Genomic DNA, 12,645 nt, shown 5'->3' with positions numbered 1-12,645 from the left:
GGGAAATTTGGCAAAAGATCAAAATCCTACCTCTGTTAACAGAACCACTGAAACTTTAAGATACATACACACACACAGGTGGATCATCAACTTCTAAGGTCTTTAGACACCAGAATAAACTGGAGCAAGGAACTGCTAAAGATTACACTGATAACTTGATTTCATAGCACTAGACAATACATAGAACTCAAATCTAACATTTGAGTGTCTAGCTCCATTTTTTCAACTCTGTCATTACCCTGTAGATATACGACATACCTCTTTGCATCTCGAGTTAAAGGCATATTCCATTTTTCTCCTGGTTTCTGAAATGCAGCACTTCTTCATGACAGGAAAATAGTGGGGATACTTTAAAGTAATTTTATATTTGTCTCCCTCAGTCTTCTCTAAACTCTCAATAAAGTCATCAGGAAGTCCTTCTATAGAACAGAATTTAATAAACAATGTTTACCAGAATTACCTACTCCCCTCTCTTTTTGTGATATTGTTGCATTTGTTTTGCTGCAATCTAATTTGCCATCAGAAATCTGCATGGAAATATAACCCGTCTTTTCATAACTATTTGCCAAAACTTTTTCAAATCACAACCAAGCAAAATTAAAATTGAAAACACTTGTGAGCAGAAGAAATATATGTAAGGGTACCAGACAAAACTGGAATATGACATAAAAAAACCTTTGGTGTTATTAAAGCACATTTTATTCCATGTCCTTCAGATAATCAATCCCCCAAAATTTCCGTCACTTGAAATCGCTCGATCACTTTAAATGATTGAAGTAGCTAAAATATCTTGCAGGACAGAAATGTTTTTCCAATAATTGCAATGAATATAATACACAGGGGATTGTGTGATGGTAGAGAACTGAGAAAAGACGCAAAGAGTAAAGTTATGAAAAAAACCCACAGTAGGACAGATATGCTAACTTGATGCAAAACAAACACTTCAGGAAGCACAAATCTATGAAGAAATCAAACACCTGCAAAGGGCAATTCTAAACTGACTTTGCAGGAGGATTAAAAAGGAAACAGAGAAGACTGGAAAACAGTCAGAATTTCACTTGATCTAATCATCATTCACTGGGCCAAACAAGATTACTCCAGTAAAAAGGGAAGGTTGAAGAAACGGAAGGAGCAAGCATACTACTCACCAAGTTCTTCCTCAGAAAATATAAGAAATGTGTTTTCCTCATTCAGGTTTTTGTTAAAGTCTATACACAGCTCACTCAATTTTTTCTTCATCGTCTTTATTTCCTGTATTAGGTATAAACCAAACTTAGTAGAAAAACAAAAATCAAACGTGGCAATTACTATCCTCCACATGAATAGTACTTCACTTTTTTCAGCTAGGCTCTCTACTACATGACAGTGAATACCAGCATAGAGCAAGGAACACTCTACAGGTAGCATCATACTTCACCATCCCTCAGCCTCCCTTTTCTCTTTCTTTTGGTCCTGAGTAATATTGTTGCCAATGAACCTTGGGTCAGGGCTATCACGCTGGCATTTCAAATGTGTTCTCAACACAGAGGGGACCAAACACATAAACACATTCTCTGAACAGCATTATGTGCTAACATTCGATTACTTTCTTTTATTTGAAAAGCCAAAATTACAATTTTAAGTGTAAAAATATCCACTAAAATCAGTGAGAATCAAAGGAGTAAAAATGTATGTGACCTATTGAAAAAACACTTCTTTGGAATTGTACAGGTATGACAAAAAGAAAAGAATACCCGGTCAAGATAAGACCATTCCAAAACCTTTTCAAAAATCCTGATACTCACTCACCTGAAATACTTTCTGGTCTATCTTATAGCAGGTCTCTACCCCTCACTGTCAAGTTCACATAAACGCAGTAGTTATCCATAGAAGAATACACACCAAAAACAGAACTTTGAAGTGACTATCATTAGTCAAGTTTCAACTACTGTTTCCTTACAAAGTATTTCAAAATTCCTTTAGGGGCATCAGCTGCCCTTAAGCAATGCAAATATACGTGAAACTGTTCCCACTAACTGAAGGAAACGAATGAAGAATGATTATTTTCTACATAAGGTGAAGTCTATTCAAGAGTCATAAAACAAGGTTGTTACACAGCATCACTCAGAATTTACAGAGAATTATGTCAGCATCTCAGATGCTGACAATTTTACTTCATGATTTTCAGAAGTGAGAAGTGCTTTTATATGCTTCAGTAAATCCCCCCTTAATGGAGCCAAAATTCTCAACGCAGTTTGTGCTCTTTTAAGCTACTTCAAGATTTTTTTAGTCAAAATGCTAAAATCTTGGACACATTTTACAACACTGGTTAATAACTGAAATTAAAATAGCTATGTCTTTGTAACCATTATACATACTTCTGAAGCTTGGACTCACAAATAACATTTTTGAGAAGCCTCTTGGCTAGGAATCTATACAATTTAGGCATTCTCTGTAATCAGAATATATAACAAAACTTCCAGATAGGCTTCTTTTACTCTGGAAGGCTAAGAGAGGTGGTGCATATCACCTCTATCCAATGAATACTGTGGGTGTCTAACACATTAATTTAAAAACCTTAAGGTGATTGAAGTTTAAAGGATGGATCTGGAACTAAGAACAGTTAAGATTAGAGCAGTAATTAAGCACAAAAACCCCATAAAGTTCAAACACATGCTTAGTACAGCTATACAACCATAATTTTATCCCTTCAACAGTTTGTCACCTTTGCCTTATAAACTAATAGTCCATATTTACATTCTGCACTTCTTTAGGAAGATGGAGTCCATTTCTTTTTCCCACTTGAACTGATTTCTCTAGATACCGCTTTGTTTCAGGCTTTACATTTTCAAGATCACAGGTTTGCTGAAATGACAGTACAGAATAATTGAATTTACAACATGGTGTAAGAAACATACCAAGTATTAGAAGAGTCTGAACAGCATTGTTCTTTACAACAGCACCATAGTAAAAAAGGAACATCCTGGATTTTAGTTTGAGGGACTTTCCCAAAACAGTTACCTTATACAATAGTATTCTTATATTGATATAGCAAAGTTTTAAAATATTTTTTTTTACCAAGTATTTCAGCACATTTACATGCTGTCATAATGGCAAGCCGTTTTAATTTCTAGAACAGTGCACTTAAGCTTTTTCTGTAGAGATAGCTTTCTTATACATATTTGATGAAAATCAGTGGTATAAAGGTAACATTGTACCTTAAAGGGATTAAAAACCCCGCAAAAGATTAGGTGTGTAACTGAAGGTTATTGCATGGCATAAAATTTCAGCATATACAGCTTCTCTTTCAGAAGAAATCAAGCATTGACAACAAATAAAACAGTATTTCTATGTCTGGTTATGCCATTACAAAGATTCTTGAATGGTCATTTCCTAAAGCAACCAACATTAACAGACAAGATACTGGTTGTAACAGAACATGAATCAGCCCTGTGAGGATCTTCTTCAAACTGACTACACATGACTCTAATTCAGAAACTTGCCATTTTGTCCTAAATTGAAAATAATGCTGTACACATTCTAATTTTATCTTCCATCATCTAAATGTGAACATTTTAAAAAAGCTGTTAACGTATAGTCCTTGTTAAAAAGGACATACTCTATTTAAATTCATCTTTAAATATCAAGATGTTGGAATTAGCTCTGACTTGTCTTAACAACCCTCTCATCAGCTTCCCTACATACAAGTAATTCTTGACTAACACCTCTGAAAAGTAAAGACGTTGAAACATGCAAATTTTATGAAAGAGTTACACAACTGTATACAGCTGTCAACTAATGACCTGCCAGTGCAAATTACCTCTCTTCCTTAAACAGAAAAATAAGAGACAGGAACCTAGTTGCATTCCAAGAGAAAATAATTAAGAATAAAAATTCTGCAACAGTTATTTTCCCAACTGTCATTTAAAAACAATCCACACAACAACACAATGTCTACTCCCACCCGTCCCCTACGTAATAGGATTAAAAAATTAGTGGAGATTGGTTTTTAGAACCATGAAAGAGCTTAGAACGGTTTAGCTTTGTTTTCACTCTGCAAATAGTCACAAGTCCCAGTAGCATTACGCTACTGCAGGACTGCGAAGCATTAGTACAATTGTGCCTAGAACTCTAATGTGTATATCAATAGTCTATATGCAAGAATTTCTAAGACCAGTGAAAAAAATGGCAACAATCATTTTACTATGTGATAAACTAACTTTTCTAAGCAATAGGCTTAATTAAACTTAGTTTACCAATACTGTCATATGATGAATGATGAATATTTTTTATTTTTAATATAATCTGTTTTAAAAATTACCTGTAAAGAACCCACAGACTCATGAAAGGATGATCTAACTACTATAGTTCACCACACAGCTAAAGTCAATGATGATTGAGCCATGTGATTGTATGGTGTACACTTCACCATGGCTATGATTTTTTTGCAGGACTTGGCCATTGCTCTTTTTTGTTTGTTTTTAAATAAAAAGATGTATATGTTGGACATCTCCTTTTGGGAGGAAAATAAGTGAAGAAAATCATGCTCTCTGCCCTCTCCAAGTCAAACCTCACTTCTCCATCCTCACATGTGACAAATCCATAAGGCAAGCCACACAGAATATTTCCCAACACAAAGATAAAAAGAATGCTGTTAACTTACTCCCTGTGATATTCGGGCTTCCTGCCCTGCTTCTGGCAAAGAATACTCCCCGAAATTCTGCAGCTTCATGAATATCTTTATGCTACCAAGCACTACATCTAGGACATGTACTCAGTATCAATGCTGTGATATTGAGTACAAAAAATTTGTAACAATCAGAATTTTCACATATTGTTTTTCCATTGGACAACCCACAATTCCACCTTCTTTAGACTAGTATGATAGAAAAAGCATGACTTCAAAATGATAGAGGTAAAAAATGCAGACAGTGTCACTACATTAACATTTATGTTGTGCTAACTGTGGTGCAAGGCTCAAAAATAGAAAGGCTGAGAAAAAAAAATGGAGTACTCAAATCTCTATAAAAAGTCACTGCTTTTATTACAATAACAATTAAGAACAGAGGACTGTGACAAGTCTCACTGAGTTATTTAGGCATTGAGGGATCTCCCAGCCTCTCCACTGGGCATATGGAACTGTCATGCTCCTGAAAATCTCCTGGGCCCAACACCAGCAAAGATTTTAGGCAGAAGAATGGTATTCACAAACACTAATTTTAAGTCCTTAAAGACAGTGAATATTGGCTTCTTCTACAGCTAAGAAAAAGAAAGATTCTGCTGGTAAAAGGGAGAAAAATAAGTTAGTGTTGTTCATCCTTCTCTTGATGACTATACATCTCTCCATACACTTGAAAGAAATCAATGTTAAATACCTTCCAGTCTTAATATTAGCCTTTATGAAGTTTATCTGTATCACAGACATGCTTAAGATAGGGATGATACACATTCAGAAAGACCCTCAGGTCTCTAAGGATAAGAAACCCTATAAACCCTCAGAGGAACAGAAGCCAAGGGTGCTCTGTGGTCATCTCAGAACTTCAGTCTGATCAGGATGGTCTATGTCATCCTTTTTTTGTTTTGATGAACAAGTTCCACAACATTATTCTACTTTTGAATATAGTACACATATGAAATTTTGGAACTTTCCAGAAGTTTTAGAATGTTCATCATTGATGGTTTTATACACCATTTCATACTTGTTTTGGACAACCATGCTACTTGATGTCATGAAGAAATCTTCAAGCAGAATAAGAAACAAAAGCTACTCAGAATATCATGAACAAAAACTGCAGCAGCTGTTTACATCAGGCTGAGTTTCCTGAAGGCATGTGGGTGGAGAAGATGGGCAACATTCTTAAGCATGTCTCTGCTAGCCAACATGTGCAGATGTTAAGAGTAATAAAAGATAAAATGATAGTTTCACTGACAAATTCACCTTTATTCCAAGTTTCAGACCCTATAAGTTTTCTAAAGAATGGGATCTGGAGCGTATTCAACAACAGAAATTTATGCAGAAATTTTTTCCTCTAATGTGCTGGGAAAAGAAAGAGACTAGATTCTTTTCAATTGTGGGTTGATTTTTTTTAAAATTAAATTCTTAAAGAAAGCTGAATTTAAGAAGAACAAGTTTTAAACTAGGAAAGTTTAGTCCTCATTAAGGGGAACCAAAACATTCAAGATGTCACAGATCAAGCAGATTTACTCACATTTTATTGGACTGACTGTATTATAAATAACATGGGAGTGTCAGGGCCCTCACTCTCCTCACCTCATTTTAATCCGTCCTTTGTGCACGATAGTGAAACTGAATTCATATACCTGAACTATTAAATCCTCAGTGAGGCCATGAAAAACCTGATTTAATCAAAATGTTTTACTGCCTCATTTACACTGATACAGTGACTTCAGGAAAACATTTTAGTTTGTGGAAGTCCTTTTTCTTATGTGCACCTGGAACCTGACTTTTCAACTAAGAGTTTCTAACAGGAGAAGGCATTAGAAATTTAGCAAAAAATAACAAGAATGTTGCGATTTGGAAGTAGGAAGACTTGATCAGTCTGGTACTATTGGCAATTTCACATCTGTTCTACAGCAAAAGCTGCTACTACTTTCATAGTTGTTATTATGCTCAGAGGTTGCAGGTTTGGAAAACTAATAGTAAAACATGCTTGCATGCTGCAGTTAAGTCAAGAAAAATCTCTAAAAAATTAAATGGAGATTTAAGCAACAGTTCTAACTGTTACAAAAGCTAAGTATTGCTGCAAAGGAAAATTAAGTAGGAAAGCACCAAATGAAAAAGATTAAAAAAAAAAAAAAAGACTGTAAGAAAGTAATACTAGTGAATAACAGCAATCAGTTTTCATTATCCACTATGAGAAATTCCTGTAAATGAAAAAATAGATAGATACACAGATATGGCAGATTAGCTCTAAACATATCTGTGTATGCTATACTGGAGGGTGGGGAAAATCACAGCAAATAATAAATACATACCAAACAATTTAATTAATAGCAACAGAGCAGGGCGGGGGGGGGGATCAACATAAGGCACTATGCCAACACACAACAGAAGGTTCCTCAAAATGGGGCTATTAAACACCTCCACAAACATACACAGCAATACTCAGCTAAAGGATAACACTTGAAAATGTGCCTAGAATACACAGCAATAGAAGACAATGGTATTGGAAGCCACTTTAATAAGGCACTGCAAAAGTTATTCTGGTTCCCAGTCAACTCTGCAAAAAGCACAAACAATGACTCCAAGAAACAGGGCTCCAATATATTATCAGCATCACAAGAAGGTTAAAAAGCAGTGGGGTGAAAGAGGAGACTCACATCTGAAGCATGGACAAATGAATATATATTAGTTTTCACATCAGATAGCTTTCTTGTGTTATCTTTAAATTACACTTTTTGAAAATTATTACTAAATGTCACTAGATGCATTTGAACAAAACCAAATGTTCTTCCTGTTTGAGTTACAAAATAAGTGGCACAAATGAAGAATACAAGATACCTGTAGACGCTCAATTACAAAGAAAGCTAAACAGAAACATACAACACAGTCTCATTAACTTTCATAACTTAAAACTCAACTTTAAAATTTAAAATTCTCAACAACTTCAATAAAGCACAATTTCGGACACAAACTGAAAAGCAGTATCAGCCAACCTAAATACATTGCTATATTGCCTCTCTTCTTCCTCCCCTCCTTGGTGATGCTCTGGGAAAACCAGTTCAGGGAGCTCCACCAGCAGAAAACATAAAGTTTTATTTTTCCTGATGAGTTTCTTTCTGCTAGTTTAGCTTCCTTGTATCAACTCATTGGAAGATTAGACAAAAGTCAAAGTTATTGCAATGGAGAGAGAAGCATAGCCACCTAGGTATGAGAGGAAAAGAATGGGAGCACCAAGTTACACTGGCGTAAGTTTTTGTGGAACCACAGTCTTTTGGTATTGCTGTGTCCTACTGGAAAGATTTGACTGATACGGACACAGGGGAAACACACACAGTGATGGGGATCTTGAAAAGTGCTGCAAATACCGACTTCTTTAGAGAAAAGTTTTTCTCTGCTGGAATTGTATTTACACTTCCACAAGTTATGCAGATATCATTGTGATTTACCTGCAAATAAACAATCTTCTGAAACACATCTTCTCTCATGCTCATCTCCACATCAAAATTAGAAAGTTTTTTGTCAGCTTCTGTACTTGCTAAGCGTACCTCTTTGTCAGGTGAGACATGCTGGGGAAAATCCAACATGCTTCTTTCCACTGTTTAAATAAAAGGCAATGAACACTTACACAGGAGGCTAGAAATGCTTTAAGTATAAGGAACTTCCCCCCTTCTGATATTTATAGAAGACATAAGAAACAAGTACCCAAAAGCAACCTGACAATTCGGATCAGGTTTGAAGCAAATAAAGTGATTACAGATAATGTAAAAATGAATGGGTGAAAGGACAAAACTGCACACCATTATAACAAATAAACATTTTACAGAAACTATCTATTACCCAGGCCTAATTACCTCACCTTCTTACTGCTACAAAGTCAACTGAAAAGTGTATAAATATGACACATGATTTTTCAAAAGATGAACCATTTGTAAGTGAAGACTGACACTGTTTCATAGCTGGTGCAGATGCTTACATTTAAAGTGAAAAGTTCTGAATCTTTGAAGCAGGCCTATCTGTCCTGAAGTTATTATTACATTGTTATGAGAACAGTGTCAAATCCCCATCTTATCTCCTGTGTTTAAGAAGAAACACTAAGGCAAACACAGAAGATGCTGTCTATGTATTCTGAACTTCTAGAGATCAGAAGCTGAGTAATACTAGTTTTTTAGAATACACTTTTGAGATTAAGTAAATCCTTGCTCATTAAAGGAATATTGCATCTTATATTGACATTGAATACAAGTGCTAAAATAGAAATGAATTGTTATGACCCACTGAATTAACTTAATTCAAAACTAATGTCACTCTTCTCCACCTCCCCAAAAGCACATTTTAGAGTAACAACATTTCAGGATGATTTTAAAGCTTTGTAATTTTATGTTATCTGAAGTTGTTTTATCAAACCCTGAGATATTCTCAGACCTTCAGAAACTTTGGAATGCATACACGGGCATATGTTTCTTCTTGAAGTCCCCAGAAAACTCCCCGCCCCCGGCCCCCATGCCAAGATGTTTCAAAATGATGAAGAGAGTTTCGGCAGCTTCCAAGTGAAATGTAAGACCTGTTGTCATCTGTGTCTTTTCAGATAATAAGTTCCAGTTACTGGGGTAGGTCTTTCATGTACATGTAAAAGGCACACACAGGACTTAAAAATCCAAAGTCCTAATGGAAGTCTTGCTGTGGTAATATAACGTTATCCCAGCCATGGGCTGTTTCACAGATAAGTTATGCTAATTTCACATACAGCTTTGAAGATGAGCATTAAAAGCTTAAATATGACCCATTACTGCAATAGCAGATGGAGAAAAAAGTATATCTTGGAAGATGTAAGTCTTGGTGGCTATGCTATGGTGACTATTTCCGAATCAAACATAGATTTTCCTTCTATTTAATTTAAAGCAGAGAGTTTTATACCTCGGTGAAAAGGCTTACAATAATTACACCAAATACATTGGTACGATTAAAACTGAATCTGACAGAAAGCTGTTTGGATGAAGATTACTCAGTCTTTATGCCAGCATCAATTCCAATCAATTCATTGGATGTACCTAAACTGTACTTCTAAGTAATGTGAAAGCTACATGAATATTACAGTGCAATCATTTGAGCTGCAGGCTGCTCTTTTTTGCAAGGCAAAGATTTTGCTTCAAGCCAAGGTGGCTGTTTTCAGCATTTCTGTTGCTACTGCAGATTTTTAGAGGATTTAAGAGAACTTGACATTTTATTACACTGGTTACATTTTCAGAGTTGTGCAGTCACCATGTGATGGATTTTTCAAAACAAAGCCACCCCAGACACATTTTTATTTTTCCCATCTCCTCTGACTGACAATTATTAACAAATTAACTGAATGATCTGTGTTCAACCATTAAGCTCCATGCATGTATTGGCACGTCTCAATAATTAATTCAGAACAATCTAGATGTGACTTCATGACCAACACCTCTCCCTGGATTCTTCAAGGCCTCGCAGGCCATAACATACAAGTGAGCAAGTAAAGCTGTCTTCTTTCAAAAAAGCATTAAAAAATTCCCCCATTCTCAACCATCACATTTTCTCCACTAGGAGCTTATCAACCTTTCCACTGTTCCATTTGACTTGCTTGTCTCAAATTCTGCAGTGTCTGAAAAAAGCACTGGTTATCAGGTTTGAATGTACTATGCCTACCACAGAGGCTGTATTAACGCTGTTGCACATTGGCCCCTAGCAGTTGTACACGGTTGGAAAGGACAATGTAACTGTGTGGAGCTTCACATGCAAAAAGAAAACAGCTGACCCATGCAGTTGTCTGGATGTGTCAGAGATCAACAGCACACTTTTCCTAATCATTATTTTTGTCTCTAGAATAGAGAAGCAGAACTTTGTAGCTGATCATGTTCCATATTGCTGAGAGGTCCTGAAAGCTTATTATGACCAGGGGACCCTTGAGAGACCTCTACACATTCTGTACAAGAACAGCATGGATCAGAATTGTAAGCAACATCTATCTTTCTCAATGTTTCTTTATGTGCAGATGGAATGTCCTAAGGAAAGAATCACAGAAAACGTACACTAACCTGCGTATTCCACTTCTATATCTGCCAAGGCCTGTACAGTATTTTCATGCGTTACTTCTCCAATATCAAGCATCCCGACACTGTCATATACATGCTTTGTCTTCCTGATTAGTTCTTCTGTTCTTGTTCTAATTTGCTCTGGTGACAGGTCCCATCTCAAAAGGTTTTGGTCTGATGCTATGTATGAAGAAGCCTTGAGCTGGCTAGTAATTTCTGCTCCTAACGTCATTCTCAACACAAGCCGTGGCCCAACGGACCTGAAAGTACAAAAATGATCTCTGCATAGCAAGGTTCTAGTTCAAGAGGTAATTTGTAGTAAACATTAAAAAAGGCAACAGACCTTTAATAATTACAGAATATTTTTAGAAGCAAGAACAAAGTCCTTTTTAGAGCCATATCTTGTCCAGCTACCATATGCAGCTACCCTTATCAGTTAAGCCTAATTTTAAATAAATAACAGGTCTGTCTTCTATCTTTTCCATCCAGAGGATGACTAAGTGCAGACAGGGATAAAAACTTTGGTATTGACAAAAACAGACAGATTATGTTACCATTCAATCTTCAGAAAGAAGAATTACAGTTACTGAAACTCTATAGAAACAGACAGTATCTGCATTTTTGAAATAAGGAATAAAACTACATAGTGATTTGTTGATAATGAAGACCAAGAACTGCAACAATGCACAAGACAAGACACACAAAATAGTAGTAATCTGGTCATGTTCATTTTATATTTATACAGGACGTCTATCATGGGAAAAAAAACTTCTAGCTGTTACTCACCTGAAAAGTTATTCCTTTAATTGTTGTGGATTTTTAAATATACAGTTTCATTCCATTGTCAGAAGAGGTACATAGGTATTATTAATCCTGATTATGTAAATCAACTATATTTCAGCTTTAACTAGCAGAAAAGTTTACATACATAAGTGATTTTAGTGTGCTGTGCAACCAATGGCTGCCTTTTCACCATCTTTTTGACAATATTAAAAAAGGTGACTTGGAGCAACAAATCCAAATATAAGTTAATAAGATACTGGCTTCATAAATAGAGGCTTCTACCCTCTCAGTCCAACAAACCACCACTCAACTTGGTTGTATAAAGGAGAAGGACAGACTCAGGCAACTGACTGAAGTGGGGCTAACAGAAACCCCCACAGTCAACAAGACGTCCACCTGGCGATTACATAAATAGCTCAGCTAGGTATGAATTAGTTGCTGATGGAGATAATAATTTGATAGTAATTAAAACAAAGCTTGCATTCAAGAATTAAAACTTGCTGCAGTATTCAGTGAGGATCATAGGACCATCAAAGGAGGATCTCTGACTGGCAGACACTATCTGCCTTCCTATTTCAGTTGCATAATTTAAAAAAATAAAATCATACATTGTTATGGTAATAATGACAACTTAAAATTTTCAATCATAATTAAAGAAATATAAGAACACACACAGAAAGCTTGCTACTAAAAGGGATGTTTACTTAACACTGTTTTATATTAAATACCGTTTTATCTTAATGCTAGCCACTGTACCTGTATTAACTTTATTGCAAAACCAGTCTGGTATGTGCATAAGTGCTCAGATAGGTTTTGGCATACAATGCAGGAGCACTGTATAGGCAATGCAAGGACCGGCAATTTTAGCCTGAAGGTAAAACAAAACAGAAGAGTGAAATGCCAACAATCTGAAAGGAACTGCACACACGGCTTATATTTGAATATAAGACTATTTATTAAAAGCCTCACTCGTCTATACGAGGAATTCTCAGGAAATAGACTAGCCAAAATTATTTTTATGTAAGACAAAAATTAAAGTTAACATTTCTATATACTTTATGCTGAGAATTTTTTTCCACTGTTTCACAGTTTCTTCAAATCTTCCCATACCAGTGTAGACAAGATGTTTACTTTTCCCTTCTACTG

The 12,645-nt window shown here is 35.7% G+C and overlaps 1 protein-coding gene across 1 annotated transcript in view; it reads right to left on the bottom strand.

The window, feature by feature from the left end:
- NLN (neurolysin (metallopeptidase M3 family)) overlaps positions 1-11,406 on the bottom strand; it is a 25,694-nt gene extending 14,288 nt beyond the window's left edge. Inside the window, exons 1-6 of the mRNA XM_010285555.1 lie at positions 11,378-11,406; positions 10,720-10,979; positions 8,110-8,258; positions 2,737-2,844; positions 1,149-1,251; positions 259-419 (exon numbers count right to left, since the gene is read on the bottom strand). Coding sequence (XP_010283857.1) covers positions 259-419; positions 1,149-1,251; positions 2,737-2,844; positions 8,110-8,258; positions 10,720-10,948 — 750 coding nt within the window. The 5' untranslated portion in view covers positions 10,949-10,979; positions 11,378-11,406. The remainder of the gene's footprint in view (positions 1-258; positions 420-1,148; positions 1,252-2,736; positions 2,845-8,109; positions 8,259-10,719; positions 10,980-11,377) is intronic.
- Between the last annotated feature and the right edge of the window lie 1,239 nt (positions 11,407-12,645).

This window comes from Phaethon lepturus, unplaced genomic scaffold (assembly GCF_000687285.1).
Source record: "Phaethon lepturus isolate BGI_N335 unplaced genomic scaffold, ASM68728v1 scaffold44450, whole genome shotgun sequence".
Classification (NCBI taxonomy): domain Eukaryota; kingdom Metazoa; phylum Chordata; class Aves; order Phaethontiformes; family Phaethontidae; genus Phaethon; species Phaethon lepturus.
This window is presented reverse-complemented; position numbering and strand designations above follow the sequence as displayed.